The sequence below is a fragment of the Tribolium madens genome, unplaced genomic scaffold (assembly GCF_015345945.1).
Source record: "Tribolium madens isolate multiple individuals breed KSU strain unplaced genomic scaffold, Tmad_KSU_1.1 Scaffold_1;HRSCAF=32;Tcas5.2_LG8, whole genome shotgun sequence".
NCBI lineage: Eukaryota > Metazoa > Arthropoda > Insecta > Coleoptera > Tenebrionidae > Tribolium > Tribolium madens.
The window spans coordinates 7,737,413-7,761,650 of record NW_025400984.1 but is presented as its reverse complement, the minus strand read 5'-3'; the positions used below and the strand labels follow the sequence as shown (position 1 = coordinate 7,761,650).

The 24,238-nt window shown below is 33.6% G+C and overlaps 1 protein-coding gene across 2 annotated transcripts; it reads right to left on the bottom strand.

Moving 5' to 3' along the window:
• Positions 1 to 201: 201 nt before the first annotated feature.
• LOC123003700 lies at positions 202 to 24,238 on the bottom strand. 2 transcript variants are annotated; one of them, XM_044396651.1, is made up of 5 exons: positions 24,053 to 24,228; positions 15,979 to 16,025; positions 8,352 to 8,489; positions 5,126 to 5,326; positions 202 to 1,661 (listed from the first exon to the last, which is right to left on the bottom strand). In XM_044396651.1, exons 3-5 carry the CDS (start codon positions 8,401 to 8,403, stop codon positions 1,537 to 1,539), a joined length of 378 nt encoding a protein of 125 aa, XP_044252586.1. In that variant the 5' UTR covers positions 8,404 to 8,489; positions 15,979 to 16,025; positions 24,053 to 24,228; the 3' UTR covers positions 202 to 1,536. The 2 variants fall into 2 exon arrangements, with proteins under 2 accessions (XP_044252586.1, XP_044252587.1); XM_044396652.1 differs by lacking the exon at positions 202 to 1,661 and adding an exon at positions 4,819 to 4,944 and having other exon boundaries at positions 24,053 to 24,238.

Genomic DNA, 24,238 nt, shown 5'->3' with positions numbered 1-24,238 from the left:
GTCCTAAGAAACCCTCGTATTTGCTTAAACGATTAGTCATAATCACCAAAAGCACTGTGTTTTTTCCGTATTTTCATTTTAGAGGATGACACGTAACATGTTCATAAGATACTTTCACTCAACATTTGTAAGTAGGACTAAAAAAATCTCAAATTTATTGTTACGTCACTTTATTTCATGAGTAAATACATTTGGTACAAATATCGTTGCAATATCGTCAATCTTAATTAGGTCTGACAGTTAAAAACCGGTAAATTCCAGGATACATACACTAGTAATGTAATATTGTTCCCTCTATCATGCAATTAAAACGTTTTGGCCGTGGCTTACATCACAACTAAATCTATTTACAATGTTTTTGAGCAATTGTTCTTAAGCAAAATCAGGAAAAAGTTGTATACAGCTAAAATAAACGCCTGCGAAACTACCATTTAGGCCGATTTTAGGTTAGAGGAGTTAATTTGTCGTGTGCGTCACGTGATTACGAGCGGACATGGCGATAGGCTATGTACCTCTCAGATGACTCGATTTAACACTTGGGTTTAAGTGGCGCCAAAATGGCGTTTTAATTTTTATATGAAATCAGTCTTAATGCAAGCTTATTTACACATTTTATATCTAATTTTTTATTTGAAATTAAAATACATTTCAAGAGTTTATTAGGCCTTTATTAGAAGCGCGAACGCCGAGTTTAGATACCCTCCGTTTTTTTTTTTTTATTCTAAGGAGGGTGTTTAAATAAGATTCTGTAGAGGCACAGCACAGAAAGGCAGGCTGATATGAATAGGTCCTACATTTAGTAGACAAGTCTAACATCTATAAATTTAGCCGATTATTAAGCTGTGTTGTGTAGATCAAGCAAACTATAGTAGTAAAAAATTCAAGGCTGCTTGATCTAAGCAAAACAATAGAAACACTAGAGTCACATACATTTTTCTCTCTATTAATTGACAATTGCAGTTTATCAAGTGTGCAAACCACCGAATTTAGAACATTATTTGTACACAAATTTTTACATTTCGTTGGCGCCACTGCAGTCTTTAAAATAAAAAACATCAAGTTGGCACTAAAGCGACCCTGTCATTGGCTCGCGTTGTACGCAAACCAGTTTAAATCTGAGAGAACCATCAAAAAGTAGCTAAAAAACCAGGCCTAAGTCTAAAAGGCACCTTTTGACATAACACGGGGTGAGAGGTCAAGAAGAAGGCTACGGAGATACCCCTAATTGACAGTAAAAAGCGACCGGTTTGCGTAAAACACCAGTCAAGTTTCGGGGATTTTTTAAGTTAGCACCAGGTCCTGGTCGTCCAGCTCGATCCGGCACACGTGACCGTTCTCGAGACTCTTGTGGAGCTCGCAGGTGTCGTCTTTAGTCTGATCGCAGAGTGCGTGGTGTCAGAGGTTGATGGAATCTCCGTCAGAGGGCTCGACGAGCGGCCAGTCGCTTTCGGGACTCGACGGCCGCGATGTCGTCGACGACGACACGCTGACGATGCTGATGGGAAGGTCGGGACTCAGAGGGGGTTTGGCCGATGGTCAGGCCACGGTCACCACGTGACCTTCGGGATCGGGCGACCAGCAGTTGTCCGACAGCCAGCAACCGATCACCACGGTGACGAAGCCGATGAGGAGGGCCAGCATTATGTACACCTCGGCGTTGCCTGGACATTTAAGGCACAAGTGACAACATCTGATGAACTACGACCCGCTAATGAATTGTGGGTTGGTACTACTGGTCATTTTAATTAATGTAAAAGCCGAGTTAAAACCACATCAAAGTAATTTGAATTGTCTATAGGTAAAATGGCTCAATCTGCACCAAAAATAGATTTTACTCTTTGAGCTTTTTTGTTTAAAATTTTCCGATAATAACAAGCATCCAATAAATTTACACTTCAAAGACATGCGGATTGAGGTAACTGAATAAAAAATTCCAATATTAAAACCTTTTTTTAGAGCAAAGTGACAGTAATCATTGAACTCATTTATTCACTTCTGACTTTTAATTAGTATTTCTGTCAGATTTTTCACAAAAATCTCATCTAAACGAACCCAAAACACCTTAGATCTGGTCTCAAATATAAAATTATAATCGCAGATAGCTCTCGTTTTCTGCTTATTTAATTTTTTTCTTTAAAATTTTTGAGTGAAGTTCATGAGTACAGTTGGAGACAAAATAGTTTGGTCGTTACTTTTCTGACACTTTAATGTAATTCAAGCTTTAACGTTAAAATAAATGTCAATTTCAAATTAATGACAGCTATTATATTTTTCTATCAAAAATATGTACAACTTGTCAACTGTGATTGACAGTAGCTAAAAATAAGGTTAACAGTCCTAAAGCATGCTTTACAATTTAATGTCACTCAAATGACATTGACGACCAAAGTATTTTGTCTCCAACTGTACTGTCATTCATATTTTTAATTTGAATGTAAAAACACACTTGGTGAAAACGCAAAAAGTAAAAATCTTAATTTTAACTGTCAAGTTTGTTATAATCTTATTTTTTTGTAGATAGGGTTTATAATAAAAACCCTAACCGATTTTTAGATTCAACCCAAAATACATTCTCACTGACAACTTGGCTTTTGTGGTATCTAAGAATGTATTTTGGGTTGCGTCTGAAGGTTTTTATTATAAATGACTCACCCTGTATGTGATAGAAACGTTGTAAAATGTAAAAATGGCTTTATGCTCAAACGTAAAAAAGTTATCCTAAAATATCAAAGAAGCTTAGTCGAAGATAACAAGAATATTTAAATTTTTAATATAATACAGGGTGCGCCAAAACTCGCGCCCCAGAGAAAATTTTCAAGTAAGGTAAGATACCAGGAACATGAAAAAAATGTTTAAAAAATTCTATCTGTCAAAAATTTGGACATTTATTTTTTGACATTTGACATTTTTTTATATCTATTTAAGGATACAGATAATCTTGTATACATATGTTTTTTTACAATTATTTAGTAAATGGACAAAAATTTTGCCAATAAAAGCCACAAATAACATTGAACAGAGTTACAATTTAGGATACAGCTTCCTTGTTTCCTCTTTTAATAACCTATAGCAAAAAAACTTGAAAAATCATTTTTCCAACAGAAATAAATAAACTTTAAACCCTCATAACTTCGAAATTTTTATAGATAAAATTTTTTAAACATTTTTTCCACTTTCCTGGTATCTTACCTTATATGGCATTTTTCTCTGGGGCGCGAGTTCTGACGCACCCTGTATAATTTCGCTGTTTATTAAATTGTGGTGACAACATTAATTTGTTAAACTGATAACTTTTTCTCCCTAATTTCCTTCAGGTTGGTACTGCAATTTTTCTAGTGTTATACACTTTAAACATCAAACAGGTGAATCTTGAGAGTGTTCCACTATTTGCTTAAATAAGCAGAAAAAGTAGGTAAATTACGTTCTTTTGATCTCATTCCCTTTGTTTTGTAAAATGTAGATGACATTTGACATTTCAAATGAAATATTCAAAGAATATTTACACTTTTTTTCATAAACACGGGAAAATAACATGGTTTAAATAAAGAAACGTCACACGAAATACTCGAAACCGAAAAATGAAACGATCTTATTGTAGTAGACAAGGAACCGAAAATTATCTGGCATAAAAAAGTATTTTCATTCATTTCTAAAACAAAACCGCATTTCGTAGTTCGGTAATCAATCAATACATTTGCATACTTAATATGAGAGAGGGATCAAATCATCAGAATATGTATTTTAGTAAGTATGTTTATTTTTGTTTCGTAAACACGTTGTAAATGGTACACGATTCGATACGTTGACAACATTGATTTGAACATTGTTTGAGTTTTGTATTTTTTTATTTTCCCCAGTTACATACAAAAAATAATTGTCAAAGTGACAGTAATTTCTGAACATATTTCTGATTTATTTACGTTGGTGATTTTACATAAAAATCGCTTTTACAATTTTGTATAAAAAGGATTCAGGTTTTCTTTTGCTTCTGCGTTGAATTATAATCACTAAACGCTCTACATTTGCATTTATTTTGTTATTTTTTTAATTCTTTCGAGGATAATTGACACATTCACGTTTATTAAATACTTTCACTCACAAATTTTCAACTGTTTTTTACATGTAATGACTTTTAAAATATTTCACAAGGATGGAATTCATTTGTTTTTCAATACAATTATGTCTATTGCTGCAATAGATACAGAAAATGATGTTGACAAACGCACTAAAATTAATTCATAAGATACTTTCACCATAAATATCTTCTGTATGGCAGGGTGAAGTCGCATTCGCTGAACTGTTCGCTTTCTTAACTTAATTTCCCTTAGGTTGGTACCTGTCTCACTTTACTCGTGTTATTACCCACTTAAAACTTCAAACAGGCGGAACTTGAGGAGAATTCCTCCTATTTTCTTAGATAAGCACAAAAGGTTGGTTTTAACGTTCTTTTGATCTCATTCGTATCACATTTTTACAAAATTTAAGTGACATGTGACATTTCGGACGAAAAGTTCAAGAATATTTGCACTTGCTTATACATATTTTTTTCTTCCACGGGTTTATCGATTGTTTATCATAAATATTTAATTTTTTGAGATTTATTTCACATTTCAATGTGTTTTCAATATATGAAAAACAAGAGGAAGTGTGTTTTAATGGACTTTCGATATGTTGGCTACACTAGTTTTAAAGTTTGGTAATTCGTAAATTATGCAAAGAATGAAAATGCAAATACTTACAAATTTATTTGACAATTTTCCAACTCTTATAAACTGACATTTGACATAAATAACGTGTTAAAACATGTAACAACTTAGGTATGTGTTTTATTTTTGTTTCGCAGTAGTTGGCAACAGATTTTATAGTAAAAGTTCCGTAATACGCGAATTATTCACGAATAAAAATGTAAATAATTAGAAATTCAGTTGGCAACCGCTCCACTCCCTGAAAAAAATTTATTCAAATCAATAGCGCGCTTGTGGTAAATTTGAATGAAAACGAAAAATAGCGGCCTCGTCTCAATTAAACCAAACCGAGGATTTGTAAGTGAATAGCGCGAAATCCGTCAATAGCGAAATTAATCGCCGTTCGGGTAATTGAGTGTGAAATCGGGCACAATACCCACCTAACTGCTTTCTGATGCCGTTGCCCATCTTGCTCCTCCACAGACTGTTGATAAGCGTGGGGTCGGCGCGCCTCCATTCCCTCCATCCCGACAGCGTCCGCCGGATGCCCCCCACGCCCGCCCCTCCCGGACTGGGGGTGCTCTGCGAGCCCGCCTGCGGCTGCACGTGGGCACTCCCTTGCGGAGACGGCAAGCCGGTCGCTGGAAACACAAACGCAATGCAAAGAAAACGCTAATTTGCGGGGGAGTGAATTATTCAAGACGGCCGGGGGCGAGTGACCACATCCATCGAACGCTGGGGATTTATTTACAACTCATTTGCCACTTATTTCATTTTTTGGGTTGGGTTTTCATCAATTTTCGCGCGCCGATATTGCACGTCAAGGGGTTAATGGTGCTTTATCGGAAACGGAAATCGATTAAATGGAAATTGTTTTTTTTTCCTTCATTTGAGACTATATTAAAGTCCAGAGTGACAGGAGACAACATAATTCATTTATGGTCTGTTTAACACTTGATCAGACTTTACAAAGTAATTTTTTTAAAGGTTCACAGTTGGACAGTTTTCCGATAAGATTTTTTAACAGATTTTGTGTGAATTGAGTAAAAATTAAATTCGAGGATGTCATTGAGAAGTGACAATATCCGCTGACCCATTATACGGTATGTCCCCGGATGAGTGTACAAGAGGAAAAAAATTTTTATCTTTCATTTTACGCCAAAACTGCAAAGGAAAAAAAGTTTTTGCTTTACTTCAAACCAGCAAATCTGTAATTAAAACTTCATTACCCTAACTCAGTAGAAAGAAAAGTTCATTTTTCTCTTGATTTTGGACTTAATTTTTCTCTGCTTTTTAAGTCTTATCGCATTGGCGGTTTTAATGATTTGACAACTATATATATCTTTGACAATTAATTTATTAATTAAATAATGATAGATCTTGTTAAAAATGACGTTGGTTTTTACCTTAAAGCTGTTTCTTTGAGTTGCTATTTTATTAAAATTATGTTTTTCACAAACATTTTTGTTATTTAACCTGCGTAAACTCATTTGTCAAAGTGACATCATTGTCAAAATAAAAAAATGCCAATGTGATAAGACTTAAAAGGCAGAGAAAAATTATTCTAAATCCAAAATCAAGAGAAAAATGAACTTTTCTTTCTACTGAGTTAGAATAATGAAGTTTTAATTACAGATTTGCTGGTTTCAAGTAGAGCAAAAACTTTTTTTCTTTGCAGTTTTGGCGTAAAATTAATGATAAAAATTTTTTCCTCTTGTAAACTCAATCCGGGGACATACCTACTGTATAATATTTTGTTTCGTATTTTTTGTATAATTTATACGAAACCCATTTTTTTTTAATATCACCGTCACTTGTTTTACAATATCTAATGACAATTTTTCTTGTTTAATGCCTTTTTGCGTCATTATTTAAAAAACATTTAGCTAAAAAAAATCCATTCTGAAGAAGTTTACATTTACTACTGGAATAAAAAATTATTAAGGGCTATTTTTTTTATAATAATATAGTAATAGTCAAATTACCTTGCATATGAAAAGTTGGACAATTTATATTTTCAGGTTGGGAAATAGTCACTTCCTTAACAGTTTTTGGATTGGAAAGTAGCCATTTCCCTACTTATTTTTTAAATTATCTGTTGCTCGTTCAACAACTTCCCTGAGTTCAGGAGAAGCATTTTCTATTTCACTGTCACTATTAATATCTCATGTTTCTACAAATATCGCCAACACAAACGACGTGACGTTATTTTGACTTATGACCTTTGACAAAAGAAGATTTTATGTATTATTTAAAAAAAATGTAAAATGCAATTTCAAAATTTGATAATTTTTTTATTGGCTGTCTTTTCTTTAAGGAGAATGATTGTGAATAAAATAGTATACAAACCTTAGTGGTCGTTGCTTAATCGTGCCTCGGCTTATTCGCAGCACCTCCCATCTCTGTATGTAATCTACTATTTATACTAAAGAGACAATATCTATTGAACATCTAATATGTAATAATATCGTTCAGGGAATACTTTTACTTAAATTTCTTGATACAATTTACACCAATGACCATAAACCAAATATTCCAAGTCAATAATAATAAGTAAACAATAAATACATTATGATCGAAGTGTGTAATTTCTTAAATAGTTATTTATGTATTAAGGGTACAAACTATTTTAATCCCGAGGGCATTGTCATTCGAGGGATTAACGATATTTATTCCAGAGATGCATACAAAACTTTCCTCCCAACAGACTAAATAAATAATAACAGACGAATAAATTTGTTAAATAATGATGTCAAATAATTTGTAAAGATATTCAGTTCATTCAATTGCAATTTTAGGAGTAAATGTTGTATGAAGGAGTTTGTTTATGGCAAAAAACACTCGAAAAGATTCAATTCAAAAAAGGCTTCACATTATTCCCTGTTGGGAGGAAAAAAAAATTAATATTGGGGTAGTGGTAGGTATCTGTTGTACTTTTTTTCGAATTTGTATGTTCTTTTATTTTGATTTTTTTTATTAAAATTTGACGCCAACGCAGTTAACTTTTTTCCTACCCGTTTATTTCATTTTTTCCACTAAAATGTAGGTAACTGAAAGAACATCGTTCACAGAATGTTGTCACTTGGTAATCAACAAAATAACCGAAACCTAATTAGGGCTTTTATAATAAAAAAAGTGTCACAGCAAAAAAATTAATTGTTGCTCACAAGACGGTTTAATTTCCTTTTCATTTTTATAAAATACGATGATAAACATGATACAAGTGACAATATTGAGTGAACTACTGGTTCAAATTTAATTTAATTATTTGCAGTTGGTCTGACTTTTAATTACCGAATCCGTTCAAAGAATCTTAACACTCACCTTTTAAGCAAAGACTCATTTCCTTCACAAAACTTTATATAAAACACAATGGAGGCCTACTTTCGTTGTTGTTTAATTACACTTCCTAAATAATTAAGTAACTTTTAATTGCATTTGCATATAAAGGAATTTCTGTGTAATAGCATGTAAACAGATGTATACTGAGCTAATTAGAGGCAGTTTGAGGTAATCGCATCATCCCAACAATCCACCAACCTCGAATTAATTACAATTCGGATTAGTCTGTACCAAATCGAAAAATCATGTGATTTCCCTGAATTAATCCACCCGGTGAATAATAGATGGCGCTACATAATTCAACAAGGGAGGAAAAATACGCACCCATTAAAGTGATAAGGGCTAGCAGGAGGACAAAGGTTAAAAGCCAGCCCATACTTATCGGTCACCAACTTCGAGGCGTGGAAACACATGCAATCGGCATTCCAACCACAGTTTCTTCTTTAATTAAGACGACTCGATCTGAAACAAACGTCGGATATTTATGCGAGATCATAAATTCAAGAGATAACCCTTTCCGACCCAAGTTTATGCACAATGCATGTGCCTTCGGGTCTTGGGAGGAACTGCGGCTACGATTGCAAATTTCGCCACACTTGATTGAATATTCACACTGAAAGTCGCCTTTACCGTACTTGTAATAAATGTGTAATTGGTTGCATAGCAACCAGGCGAAATGTAATATTTTTTCCTAAGTTATTTACAATTTTGCAAACAGCGTTTTCCCGTTCCATATACGTTTGAAGTTTTATGAAACGTCGGTCCCTCGAATTACTTCGTACCAACCTCGAAAAATAAAACAATAACATCTTGGGATGCTCCCAAGAGCGGCGCCCGTTGAAATGCATTAAATATAAGAAAGTTGTGGTTGTGGTCTTGAATACAACCGACATTTGAACTGAAAACAACTCAGAGAGGAGATAATTAACCATTTATAAATCTTATTTCAACTTAATTAAAACGTAATCGTGTCCCCTTTAATTAAGGTAATTGCTCAGCAAAGTCGTTTAGAGTGTTTTTTGGCGTTATGATGGTACGACGTTTAACTACTTGCAAACTTCAGACGAGATATGATTTTAATTCCAGAAGAAAACTTTTAATTGTTACGAGTTTTTTAGTCGCCGAGACAGAAAATTAAAACAATTATGAATCATTCCGGATGGTTAGGTTGGCGCAACTGACAAAACAAGTCGCAGTAGGGAGATTAATAGTAATAATAATATAATTCTTCAATCATACTAAATAATCACGTTCAACGGATAATTTCACTTGAGATTTGTCAATAATACTGCCATTTTTAATAATTATTAGACTAATAAGAAATGATTTCAGTCATGAATCAATTTTTTTAGTCACATTAAAAATATTTTTAATGTAAGTGATTATATCTGACGAACGATTTATTTTGTAACTCCCTTTTTTTTGTAAAATTCATCATTCTTGTAAAAGAATCAGGCCTCTGGCGTCTATTTTTAACATTAAATAAAACATTTATTCTTTTTACTTGTTTTTTATTCCTTTTTAATTATTAAAATCAAGGAATCTAACACCTGGCAGAAAAACTGTGTTCAAGGGGTTTTTTCACTTTCACTTTTTGCAATTTAACACATTGTTAGCAATTTTCACTCATTAAGCAATGGTTCGGTTGGCAAAACTGTCAAAACAAGACTGAGATTAATTGTCATTAATTAGATGTGGCAATTTAACAAAAATGAAACACCCTACAAGACTAAAAACAATGAAAACAGCCTCGACTCATTTATCATTCATAAAACACAGTCGAAGGAGCAAACTACGTCATTAATTACCCCAAAACCCCGTTATTTGAATTTTATTTCGATATTTTTCCCCCATTAAAACCTGAAATAAATCATCAAAACGGCATTACGCCCCCAATTTTGTTTACTCGTCCGATGAAATTGCAATCCGAGTAAATCCCTGGGATTGATCGAAATCCCACCTAACGTCGTTTTCTTATCTCTAAACCGTAATTCGACGTTGTAAAAACCGGATTTACATCTGTCCAGATACCCTCTTTGGTGATTTGTTATTCGTCATTTTGCGCCTTTAGCTCAGAAATTGCGAGATGAAACTTGGAGTTTTATTTCTGGCTGTAAAAAGAACGACCGAATCTAGTGGCCGCAGAATCGACGCTTTTAAAAATACACAGATATCGAATTCTGAGGCTGACCGTAGCAATTTGCTTCAATTTTTAACAAACAGCGGGGTTGAAGTTGAATTTTAATGGCCGGGACGAATCGCAGGCGGCTAGCCAAAAGCAAGAAGCTGTTTTCGCGTAATCGGACCAATTTGCAGCTCTTTTGTGCAAACATAACCTTAAATTGAGTGGTGTAAAACGGGCTTCTCAAAGGAAAAATTTGATAAGTTCTGGCACATTAACAACCTTAAGAAAAAAGAAGGCGGCTGTGCGTGAAGAATAAACTTCAAACTGTGACATATTTTCGACCAGTGTTACACCGGCTTGTCAAATAAATCTTTTCGTGTTGGTCGGATTTCGCCCAAACTCTAAACATGAAGATTTAAACAACCACCGTCAGTTTTTTGGTTTAAATTTATTTCATTACAGTTTGTTTGGCTTAGTTAGTGAGCGTTTTCTCCAGGGCTGCCAACGTAAGAAAGCTGGAATTCGTGCCCTCGATCGACACCCGATTCGATTAATTCTCCATCGCGAAATTTAATCCAAACATCTTGTGTAAACACAAAGCGAAAATTTGTTGGTGTTATGAAATTATTCAAGTCAAAGTCTCATGGATAAGTTATAAGCAGTCGAATGGGTCCTGTAGGAATCCCCTAATAATTCCTCGTCGACGCTTCAGACGTAAACAAATCTCCCATACGCTCCCTCCAAACTAACAAGCCCTCGTTTCACCTTTCGCATAAATCTCGACAGTTTTTAATAGTGACGTGGAAAGTTTTTCGAGATGGTAAAGTTTAGTAATTATGAAAATTTGGCGGAAGAATGATAATAAATAAGCAACTTTTCCAATACTCGGCGATTTCTCGCATTGTGGGAAAAAATATAAGATAACGGGACAAATTACGACCTGCGGGGCTCGTATACAATAGTCGGAATGACTTCTAATAGTCCCATATAAGTTATACTTTTATTTAGAGGCGTCTTTGCTGTCTAATAATTCGCAGCTTTGGGTTCTCCTACATCACTCCTAATCCAAACAGACAAAAAAGAACAGCACAACTCGATTTATGCTCAATCCTAAATTTATTTGTCAGTAAAGAGCGGGAAATTCAAATTTAGTACAAGTGATAATACCATCTGAACCACTTTAATCTTGCCCACTTTATTTTGTAACTTTTTAATCAAATTGGGTATTTTCCGTCAATTATTCAAATCTTGTCCATTTGCCTTAAAGCTTTATTACAAAATTTTACTACACTTGGCCTTTTCATTACGTTATAATTCAACTTAACTTCAAACTTTTGACGTTTATTTGACAGAACATAAATAATTGTTCAGGGAATATTTGTACTTGAAAAACTGGTAAAATATTAGCAAAAAGTGCAATTGAAAATACAATTAAAGACGCAATTAAAACAGTAATCTCAATTTTAACCAATTCGTATAATTATAACATAGTTCTGCCATATTTTTTAATAATTGTAAGCTATTTTTATGAAATGAAAGTGCCAATACCTAGTGAACTGATTAAGGCGATTCAGACTTGAATTAATTAATAAAGCCGTTCAAAGGATTTTGACACTTGGAGACACATCGTTAAGTCGGCACGTCTGCTTCCAATACGTGAGAAACAACCAACAAACAATACGATGCAGTTTTCTGTTCTGATTTGCGTAAAATTAAGTGCCGATTGTAGTAGTTACGTTGCGTCCTTCAGCGCTACCAACTTTTCCTCATTACAATCCCCTATCCGTGTGGTTAATTTCCCCCATCAGTATCAATTACGAGCAAACTTCCGCGACCCAAGCGTCCCAAATTATCATTTATTTCACCCTGTTGGAAATTTCTCGAATTTTTCGCACACTGAGAAAATTATGCAAACACTCAACAGGTTTCTATCATATGTCGGCAAATGAAATTCGACCTTGAAAGCTCGAAACGGAAGGAAAAGTCCCACGGCGTGAATTTTTGATCTCGTGTCAAGTAAATAAGTAAAATTTAATTTCCTGTTAAAGTTTGAACCGGAAATGAGATATGGAGTGATTAAAAACTTAACTGCCATTGTCGATTAGTGGTTGTTTTGCACAACTGGGGCGGATTAGGATTTTATTATTATGGTTGCTTGTGAGGGAACAAGATAATAAATTAAAAAATAAATGAGTAAAAGTAATCTCCGACTAGGCGTTTATGTAATTTGAACGTGAACACCAAGGATTTATGAAACTGTAATTTATCTCGGCGATAATGTACACCGAATAAGTAATACTATTGGATTAGTACATTGGAGCGTAGTTAGTCAACAGTTCCTCTCGCTTTGTTTTTGTGTGACGAGGATTGAGAAATTGCAACAACAGACAACAAAATAAAATAAGAAAGTCGTTGCACATTTTAACTTACAATATAGTTTTTCTCACAAAATATCCAGAAAATTCCAAAAACTGTTTTTATTCTAACGAGCGGAAAATTCAAATTTAAAAAAGTGATAATATCAGGTGAACAGCTATTTTATTTGTTTATTTTATTCGAAACTTTAAACTCATTTTTCTCGGAAACTACAAGTCTTACGACAAAAAGGAAAATATGTTCGTAATCTGCGGATGATTTTCTACCGGATGTAAAAAATCCGGAAACGATCAGAGTTACAAATTCGCTCCCAACCGAGTTCAAAGTTTTGGCATTGTAAAACTTTTATCGATTATTCAGAACTACTTAACTTACAAAAATACAAGATTGAGAACCGTTAAAAAATATTTGTTCTAAATTAGAATGCAATTATTGAGTTATTGATCATAGTTGGTGTATTTATATTTTTATTTCAGAAGTCTGTTGCTTGTATCCTCGGTCAATTAGTTCAGTCGCCGTCTTTTCTAAGCCTCGTCCTCTTGGGTACAAAATCGAATCGGTGCAATTGTTGTCGGGGGCGGCTTTGACCCCTTTATCAGGACCTCCTCCCCGGCGACAATCAAGAGAAAAGCGCTCCGTTTATGGATGGCATCCTCTGGAGGTTAGTTCAATCCACGCGTTTCGCCATCGCTCAAATCCTTTTACGTCACCGCCAAACGAAAAGTCTCCTCTTTTATGATTCTCGCTCTCGGATTAGAAGAAATCCTTTAATTACGTTCTCGTAAAACGATACTTCGAATGCCACTACGAATTTCCACTTAACGCGAGACAAATTGAATCGAAGGTAATTTTCCTGCCAGTTGATATTAATGGAGAAAAGGCGCGAAAATTTGCTAAACTTGTTACAATCTCGAGAAGAAATAAATAGAATTGAAATTGTAACATTGAATTGTAAAAGTTGTCATAAAAAAATTGCCGAGGTTGGTACTACTGCAAATTACAAGTAAATAAAAGACAAAACACTTTTGCCGCCTCTCACAAACTAAAACTCAATTAAGTGAATAAATTCTAATTCTCTGCACTGTTTTAATAAAAAATTTCGCGAAATAGCTGTACAGGAAATCCGATAAGTACGAAACATGCATTCACTTTTGACATAATTTAATTTTGCGAGTTATTTTAACTGGATTTCTGTAATAAGTCATAATTAGTTTGCAAATTGTGTTAAGTACTTTTAATGCGAAATTATTGCAAAGTACAGTGCTTGTAGATACTTAATTAAATTTGCAGCTAGTTCGATAATTAACGAAAGAATTTTTGGTTAAGAGTTCTCACAAATACTGAATATTTTTAACATAATTAAAAAATACATCAGAAATTGAAGATGAGGAGAAATAAATTTCTTTAATTTTAGCCTTGATATACCAGGTGAATAAAAAGTTTGGAACCAAGTGTTTTTTTCTTAAACTAAGCATTTTACGAAAAAAATAATTAGTGTAGCGTAAAGTACAATTAAAATGTGACCATTTATCAAGAATAACATTTTTCGAAATTTCTTTTAGTTTTCGTGTTCTGGAATTTTTTTTTAATGGCAACCCGCCATGGTAATTTTTTTAATTAAAGATTATGATTTAAAAATGACCTCTAATTAAACAAAATTGTTTTTTAGGCAGTACTTTTTTTAATTAATTGTTAAATTTGCGTTCCGAGCTCATCACGAAGATTTTCCGAACTTGAACGAGGGGGTCGTTTCATGACTTTGGTCGTTGGAGAGCCCGTTTTTTTGTGCAGGTGCTTTGGGATGGTTCCGGATGGATCAAAAAATCTAATAACAAATCATTTTCTTCTATTTTTAGTCCATTCCCAAAGTCCACCCCAAAGCAACTGCATAGAAATCAGCGCTCTCCCATGATGAAATGCATAAAACAACCACTTCGGTTAAGTTCGGAAAATCTTCGTGATGAGCTTGGAACGCACTTTAACAATTAATAAAAAAAGTACTGGCTAAAAAACAATTTTATTTAATTAGAGGTCATTTTTAGATCATAATCTTTAATTAAAAAAATTACCATGGTGGGTTGCCATTTAATTTTTTTTTCCAGAACTCTAAAACTAAAAGAAATTTCGAAAAATGTTATTCTTGATAAATGGTCACATTTTCATTGTACTTTATGCTACACTAATTATTTTTTTCGTAAAATGCTTAGTTTATTAAAAAAACGCTTGGTTCCATACTTTTTATTCACCTGGTCTAGGTTATGTCGTAAAAACGTCGTACCAATTGTTGTTAGTTAGAAAACTAAAAAAAATTCTATAAGGTGATAAAAAATGTCCCTCATTAACAATATAATGAGAAGGGGGTCCAAACTTCCGATTAAACCAACGCTAGTTTTAGTATAATTTATATTTCTACGAAGCGGCAAACGCACACAAATCATTAATATAGAAGTGTCAGCCTGAAACATTTAATTTTCCGGCTTAGGACTTCAACCAGCTTTTGTTTTGCTTTTCCGGTTAAATGACGTTACCAACCTAGCGTAAACAACCAATTATAGCCCTTAATTTGCCGATTTAAATCGTTTGTTAGATGAAACGAGCGGTTATCACTCTTATCAATCAAAATGATGACATTTAAAATATTTGCGGGTGGGTGGCGCTGCAATTGCCGCCATTAAAGCACTTATCCTAATGGAGTCAGTGGCCGCTTGAAACAGGTGCACTTAAAGCCATCCCTCGGGCTATAAATTAAAATTTCAAATTTTTCAACGTATGTTGAGAAGTTATATTAATTTTAAGAACATGTTCGTAGTTGGTATGAATGTTTCAGACTTTAATTAAAAGCGTTAATCATTGCCGACTATAAGCGGTTTAACCGTGCACTAAAAAAAGTGAAAGTTGCTAAGTTGGCAATGAGTAAATGACATCCAGTGGGGCCAACTTGATTCGATCGATGCCGGAATATGATTTCCAGGGTCCGGTTACTCAACTAATCCGAGATAATGATGATGTAACGTAATGAGAGAAGTCGAGTGAATTAAACTCGTCTCTATTTTTTTGTTTGGTTGGCACCACTTGCACGTATGTGGAATGACTCAAAATTCTGGGTTAATGATGCGAGGGTGAAATGTGAAAGACATTCCGGACGCTCTCTCAATAGTGAATAAGATAATAAATCACTCCATTAGGCGAAAAATCAATCTTTCTAAACTGGGGTGCAGGTGTACGAAATTTTTAATTAATTTCTTATCAAAATGCCCGCTGTGATTAAAATGATTAAAAATAAGCTCGTTATGTGTGTGGGGGTGTTGTAAGTGTAATAAAAATACCAAAAGCAAACAACTCGGGAGAGCTGGGGAAGATTACGATTTGAAATGTTCATGAAAGACTGATTAAAATTCATAAAGTTGAAGGCTGAGTAGTAAATTGTAGTTTGGAAACGGATAAACTCACCGATTATTTGCACGAGGGATGATGTTAGAAGCTTGGTCGAGACGGCTCTGAAACAACAGAGAAATTTTATAACAAGACGCCATTTTGTTTGTAAAATATGTAATTAAGGGTTGGCACTACTGCCTCTAAAATCCATCATTTTAAAAGTCACAATTCATTCCAATTAAGCCGTTTCCTCGATCCGAATTTAAAATCTTAAGCTTTTTACGATTCATTTTCATATAACCAAGGCGAAACGTGTCTCGAGAGCAAATGAATCTTTCCCAACATTTTTTATGCCATTTCCCGCGTCCATTAAGAATAATGAATGCGAGAGTCTAGAAGCTTTCAATCGTTAGGTTAGTCACAACTGTCAAATGGTACAAGATGGCGACGTTTCGGGGATTCCCCACCCACAAGACAGGTGAACTCTTGACCTAAGCAAGACACCACTTGCGCTTTTTCCCTCGTCTTTAATCGAAAGAGTTGCAAACTTTCGAGCAGATGTTAAATGTCGACAGCCGCAGACTGTTGTGAGATTTTATTGGACGATCCCATCATGAAAGTAGGGACTTTATGACAAGTTGTTAAAGCAACATTGTGCTTAAAGTCACTGGTATTAACCGCAGATTTAATCAGCTTACATTTAAGACAATTACATTGCACGAAAACGTGTTCATTTCTTTCGAAAATTTCAATTTTGACATTTAGAAAGACAATAATGGCGGTTTTATACCGACATGTTGTAAAATTATTTGTATTCAGTAATAATTCCAACCACAATATTAAACAATAAAAATGTTGGCGCGGCTGAACAGGTTTTACGACACTGTTGCCAACATAAATTTATCAATTTTGCGAAAAACTTTATTCGGTCATTTTTTCAATAATTATTTGAAAAAGCAATTGAAATTGCACAAACATTATTATTATTTATGACATTATTTAGTAATGTGATATTGTGAAAAGGCGGCAAATTGATCCATCATGAAGTTAGCTAATGAACAGGCTGTCTTAAGAGATAGTTGTTGGTACAGCCTCTAAAATTAATCACGTTACTATTGTAAGCATTGTTGCCAACATGAGCCAGAATTTGAGCTAAAATCAATGTTGCAATTTTATCTCAGTTTTCTAAAGAATATTCTTTCATTATTTTTTAAATATAACTAAAAATCGGAAACAATTAGTGGACTTGTTGACTTAATCATTACACGATTACCAACTTTTTTATTCTTTGACCTAAAAATCAATAATATTACCAATCTGTTTTTCTTTGCCTTATTGCAATAATAATAATGTGCCACTGCTGCCAACCATTTTATTTGCTCCACATTGTTAAATTAATCCTGTTAAAAAATTATAACATGCATAAACTGACACTGACATCACATTTTTTTTCTTCAAATACATACAGGTGCGCCAGAACTCGCGCCCCAGAGAAAAAGGTAAGATATTACAAACATGGAAATATTGTTAAAAAAATTTTATCTATAAAAATTTCGAAGTTATGAGGGTTTAAAGTTTGCACTTTGACTCTATTTATTTTTGTTGGAAAAATAATTTTTCAAGTTTTTTTGCTATATACTATTAAAAGAGGAAACAAGGAAGCTGTATCCTAAATTGTAACTCTGTTCAATGTTATTTGTGGCTTTTATTGGCAAAATTTTTGTCCCTTTACTAAATAATTGTAAAAAAACATATACAAGATCATTAGTATCATTAAACGGATATAAAAAAATGTCAAATGTCAAAAAATAAATGTCAAAATTTTTTGACAGATAGAAATTTTTAAACACTTTTTTCATGTTCCTGGTATCTTATCTTACTTGAAATTTTTCTCCGGGGCGCGACTTCTGGCGCACCCTGTATACTTAGTGGAATTTTTGGTTCTAAATCTGTCACAAGGCTCCATTTTTTATAAAGAAAATAGATATACAGATTTGTCAACAAGAAATTAGCACCTAGGATATGAACTTTTAGGAAAATTACGTTTTTCATGTTGTTTGTAACTAGAATTTTCAGAAGTAACTTTGAATGTCCAGGGTTGGTTACCCCTTGTTGCTGACGGTTGACGTTTTCTGTCAACCTGCTGTCAACTATCAATTAAATTATCCATACAAGCTGACAGGTAACTTAACCTAAATTTTGACACGAATTACGATATCTTTTGTTTGTCACCAGAAACCAACCTAACCAAATTTACGAATATCCCTAAATCCTAGGGAGTAATTTCTTGTTGATACGACAATATGCACCTATTTCACCTATTTGATTAAAAACAATACAGTTACGATGTTGCCATTAACTTAACAGTGTTGTCAATTAAGTTGGCAAAATTAAACACAAAATATAAAAACTGATGACATATCACATTGTCTGTCTCTGCATTATTTAATGTTGCCAACTCTAAAACATTTGCTAAGCAAATTAGAACTTAGACTCTTATCTCGTTAAAAAATTAGATTTTCTCGAGTTAACATCATTCAAACGATGGAATAAATTCTTACATTGCAAAATGATGTTTTTCCGTTTTTTTTACTAACGACCAGTAGGATTACTTTTTTTCATAATATTTATTCGTGCCTTGTAAATAAATATTTACTTTCTCTTTCGTTGATTTAACTCTTTCAGGTAGACAATTTAATGTATTTAAAATGTATTTAAAATACCGTACAGGTACAGCTATTTACTGGATTTTAAAAATAATCAGTTTTCAAGTTGTTTTAAAAAATAGGTGTTAAAATAGCACTAACGACAGTTTTTCATCGGTCTATGACCAATTATTTTAGATTTCAGATTTTTTTACTTTTTCCGTAAATCTCATTAACTTCATGAACCCCTCATAAAATTTCGTACATTTTTGATAATTTCAAAGTATTCTTAATATGAAGTAGTCATGGTCTATTACTTATTTAGTGACATAATAGGCATTAAAAAAATTAATTAATAAAATAAAATAGTATTATAATGATCAAAGAAAAATAACAACAAATAATGAAAACAAAAGCAAACTAAATAATACGTACGATAGCTAACAAAAGTTATTATTTTTTGTAATAATATGCTTGAAAGCAGTTTTTCTGTTTGTCTTAACAAAGAGACTTTTCTACAAGTTACACACTGGCAGTTACTTCGAGACTCTTTTTGCTTGGTGCTACATAATGCAAGTATCAACGAAATGGAAAAAAATTCAGTGCCACCATTTATGACTTTTTCAATTGAGTACAGTGACGGACAGTGAATTTTGTCCAACCAATTTCCATGACAGAGTAAAAGTGTAAATTAGTGTTTAGGTTTTTCTAACCTTGTTTGAGAACTTTGATGAACATTTATCAAGTTGATAAAATGCCCGATATTCCTCATATACTTTTTACCTGTGCTTTGTCTTACATTGCTTGAGGTATAGTACCAATCCATTTTTAGACGGTCCAAAATGTATAAGAATTTAATTAAACTTGACAGTGTCAGTTATCATGACAATAAAGCACAGGCTACAGTGAATTTTTGTGAATTCACAGAAATTGGAAGGAAGAAATGCACTGTCCATCACTGTACGTCATCAACTGATCAAATTTATCAACAAAGTTCATGTTATTGTTGTAATTTTTCACAACATCAAGACATACCATTCATATCTCAAAAAACTAAGAATAATACAAAATACAGTTGGTAAAAAGCAAAATTTTATCAATGTAATGTTAAGCGAATGTGGTTACCTAAATAGGTTGGAAATGCTCAATGACGTCATGAAGCCTACTAGTCGAAATAGGAAAATATGTGCCTGATAAACCCAAGGATCGTAATTCTAATACCAATGAAAGAAATTTTTTTGTTTTGTTTTTTTTTCCTCTTTGTATTTAGAATAATCATTATCCATTATGTGTATACTCTCAAAAAACAATTCAATTTTTTTTAAGTTAAAATAAGTATTATAAAAATGTAGGTATTTCAAAGTAATTAATAAATTGTATAGTTTTCATAATAATTTTAAGTTCATTGATTGTAAATAAAAAAAATGTGGTAAACTCTACAAGAATAATGTCTGTATTATTAAAAATATCACCATTAATGAGCATAACTGCTCAAAAATAGAAATTAAGGTGAGTTAAAAACGTGGGTTACCACCGTACCGATTCGGCCAAAAATGTGGTGGGTTAAATTTTAACCCACCGTCCCTGAAAGAGTTAACTAAGAAAAACAGTGGGGTTAAGATTCAATCTCTCTAAACGATAAAACTGAATTTTTGGTTCAGAATCGTATTTTTATTGAAAATGTAATTGCTTTACTTAAAGGTTGACACAACTGTAAAATTAATGACACGTCACTGCTACCAACCCCGTTTCATTTTTTCCGCCATCAAATGTTATCTTGAAACTGAAACTTCCAGTATGGAGGTCACGAAACCGGCGCTGATAAATATCGGAGGTTGTAATTTCTTTCGAGGGTAAAAATGATTGATATTAAGTTGGTAGAATTGTAAATGCACCTCGCATTTTTGAAGATAAGAAGGTTTGCAAAGCTGTCAGTTTGCATGTGACAGGCATTTCATATTGCCAACCGTCACGAAAAAACGAAATCAACAGACAATAGCCGTGATTTCAAAGAAAAAGCACAAAAGCTGGAATGCGCGCAAGAAGCAATCAATTATTTCTAAGCACTACTGCAAACATGAATTATTACAAAGCGCCGGAATTTAAGCTAAAACAATGCTACTCAACGGAAAAAATCACGGGGAAGGGCAAAGCCCTTTGCGGTGGCCTTAATTAACGGCGTTGTTTGTGCAATTGTTAGTTCTCATTGGATGTGCCCATTTCAGTCACCTCCAGTCTACACTTTCCGACAGGTAGCCGATCGATAATCGGTACATATCACGAGTCGGTATCTCAAATTGGCGACTTTAAAGGGCCGCAAAGTCATTAATATTGAGAGGAAACGACTCGGACGTTGCTAAACGATGCCTTTGATAATCCGGTTGCGATTTCCGTGTCATCAATCACCGGAATTTGTCGTTTTCAAACGCAAATAACTCGACCCGAACAACACAATTCCAGACCAAGGGTGTATTAAATTTTCCGCGGTTTAATTAAATTAGTAATATCACGCTTAAGTTTAATCTGGGGAATTTATGACCGTTTGCAAATTTTTCGCCCAAAAATGATTTTTCCAGTGTTTGCCTTTGCCTTTGACATTTCCCATAATACGTGTTTGCACATGAATTACAATTAGACTCTAGGATACAATATGGCGGCTGTTCCCTTATCAATGTTAAAAAACCCACTATTGTGTCTATACACAATTGCCAACTGTATCACAGCGAAAACCCCCAACTGTCGATTCGTATTGTCTTCATTTTTGCACTATACTTGTAATCTCTTATTTAAAAATCCATTAAATCGGTTCGCTGCCTCTAAATCAATCTCTGTCGATGCTTTTATGATTAATCGGCGTGTTGTTGTCTAGTGTGTGTGCATTTTGAGGGGATTTATTGCCCGATGATTATTAACGACTTTCGGGAGAATTTATGTTTGACACTAAAAGTGGCAATAATAATATTTTTATGACCGTTAATAAAGTTGGCACGATTGACGTTTATCGGACGACAGTCCTACCAACGATTCAACAAATGATTTATTCAAACGGACGCAAAAAAGCAATCGAGGGGATTTTTTGTTGGGATGTCTGGGGTGGTTTTTGCACAGAAATACAAACCTTGACTCAAGTTCAAAACCACGAGACTACTACTATTACAATTTTAGAAAATTAATTACTCTTTTTAACAGAAAATATTTCGCTGTTTTGAGGTTGGTACATACACTTTCAACCAGTTTTCAAAAATGTACAAGTGGAGAAAAAAATTACATAGGCTTAACGCACTTTGCTGAAATAGTGGTTAGTATTATTAATGTTTTACTGTTTTTGAATCACAACAAAAATTGTTCAATGTCCAATTTGAATAGTGCGCAACAAGAACTTATTGTTGTTATTTTTATTTTGAGACAAATTAATTATCATTCTTAATAAAAAACCAAGAAATAATGTTATACAAGGTGCGCCAGAACTCGCGCACCTGAGAAAATTTTTAAGTAAGGTAAGATACCAGGAACATGGAAAAAATGTTTAAAAAATTGTATCTGTCAAAAAAATTTGACATTTATTTTTTACTTTTGACATTTTTTATGTCTATTTAATGATACTGATTATCTTGTATATGTTTTTTTACAATTATTTTGTAAAAATACAAAAAATTTGCCAATAAAAGGCACCTTATATGGCATTTTTCTCTGGGGCGCGAGTTCTGGCGCACCCTGCATAATGTTATTAGGAGTAAAAATGATAGTTATGTCCGGAGCTCAACGTTTATTTTGCCGAACGTAGTGAGTAACATATACTATTTTAAACGCAAACGCATTTAGATCGAGAATAAAAAACACCACATAGTATAAATGTACTTAGCAAGTAATAAACAGTACGCTTTGTAATAAAATCACAACAACGCTTATAAATAAACATCACGCATCACTATCGAAGTTTGTGTTGACATTTCACTAAACACGAAAGTGTTTATTAACTTAACTAGTGCAGTTAGTAGTGCAAAATGTCGAATGCTGATCATTTACAATGCACATTGTACCTCTCCAGAAATTGCTGACGCATCGAAAAAGAAAGAGACAATATTCTAAATGTCATGGTAAAAGTAAAAATGCTTAGGCGCAAAAACAGAATTTATACTCCATGGCTGAAAGGTAAAACTTTTACTTGTGACATTTAGTTATAAAAGAGGTCTTTTTTATGTTTACGGGTAAATAATTTTTTCTGATACTTTAATTTTATTTTTTATTTAATTTTAAATAAACCAATGAATTTGTATGTCTTTATTGGAATGAAACAGAGTTTACAATGTGTGTGAAGTAAAACAGACTCATTTATTTTCACTGAGATGTTACATTAAGGACTTTTTTATTTGTCCACTCAATAATAAAAAAATTGGCAAGGAAACTTTGCAGTACTTTTGTATTCCACAAGCTTGGCAGCCTTTAAAATTACTCTAAATTTTTACTATCATGAACATTTCTGACTTTTAAACTAAAAATAAATAAATGGGGCTAAAATTTGGGCAGGTATGCCAACTCATACTCTTATTTGCTTTAAAAAAATGATTTTTTATGATCACGTTCTGCAAATATGATTATAATTTTTTTCTCGTAAATTTTTATTTGCTCTTTCATTTATCTAACTAAGAGAAAAGGTAGTAATAATTTCTGCATTATCAATGTTTTGAAAAAAATAATGGCTATCAGGGTTATAGTAGATTTGTTTCCAATCGAACATAATTGAGTGGACAAAACTTTAGTAAGAGACAAATCAATCAATTTTACTTTAAACTTTCAGTTATTTCTAGTCAACATGAATCCCAGTGGATTTCAAGAAGCAAGTTTTTGATATTTACGTCAATTTTTTCGTATTTCACTTAAAAAGTTCAGTTGTACCAATTTGAATTCTTTTTTCGAACAAAATAATTTCATGTGTTGTCATCCTTGAAACAATATAAAAATAAACTCATACATCGTATGTTTCTTTTATTTTTTTTGCGAGTCCATCTATCAGAGCACAAGCCGGAAATATGAGATAGTGTGTGAGTGCATATAGCATGAGGTAAATATTCCATGAAGCTTAAAACGTATTCGACAATTGCAATATTTCAAAAAGCACTCTCGCACCTTTCGTAAAATGTCACAGTTGTGCCAACCCAAAAATCATCACATTACAATTATGTATTTGTTGGAGATTTTAATATCCGAGTCTGAACAGGCCATCCGTTATAAAAGAAATAGTAAAGTGAAATGCGAGAGCGGATCGACGGATATAACTCATGGAATAAATGTTGCATGAAACATAAAACGCTCGAAAAAAAATATAAAACACGGTCATTGGGCACTTTACGCTAAAGTAACATTTAAACAAGCTGTCAAAGGTAAAAATTGTTTTCCCTGTAAATCCAGGCAGTGAAATTAAGCGATTCCGGGATCACCCCCGGAACTACCAGTTGCGCTTCGAGCCGGTGTTGAGTTGCGATTCTTTCAAACATCCAACTTACATCGAGTCAGAGAGTGGCTTGCAAGCGCGTCATCGGAGGGTTTGCGAGTGTAGAGACGAGACCATGCGTTTACTTATTTCCACGAGCTGCGACTCAAGCCCGGAATCACTGAAGCACCGGAGAGCACTGGCCTACTCAGCGTTGGTCCGGGCGTTGTACTCGCGCATGATCTACCTACTTCCTCCC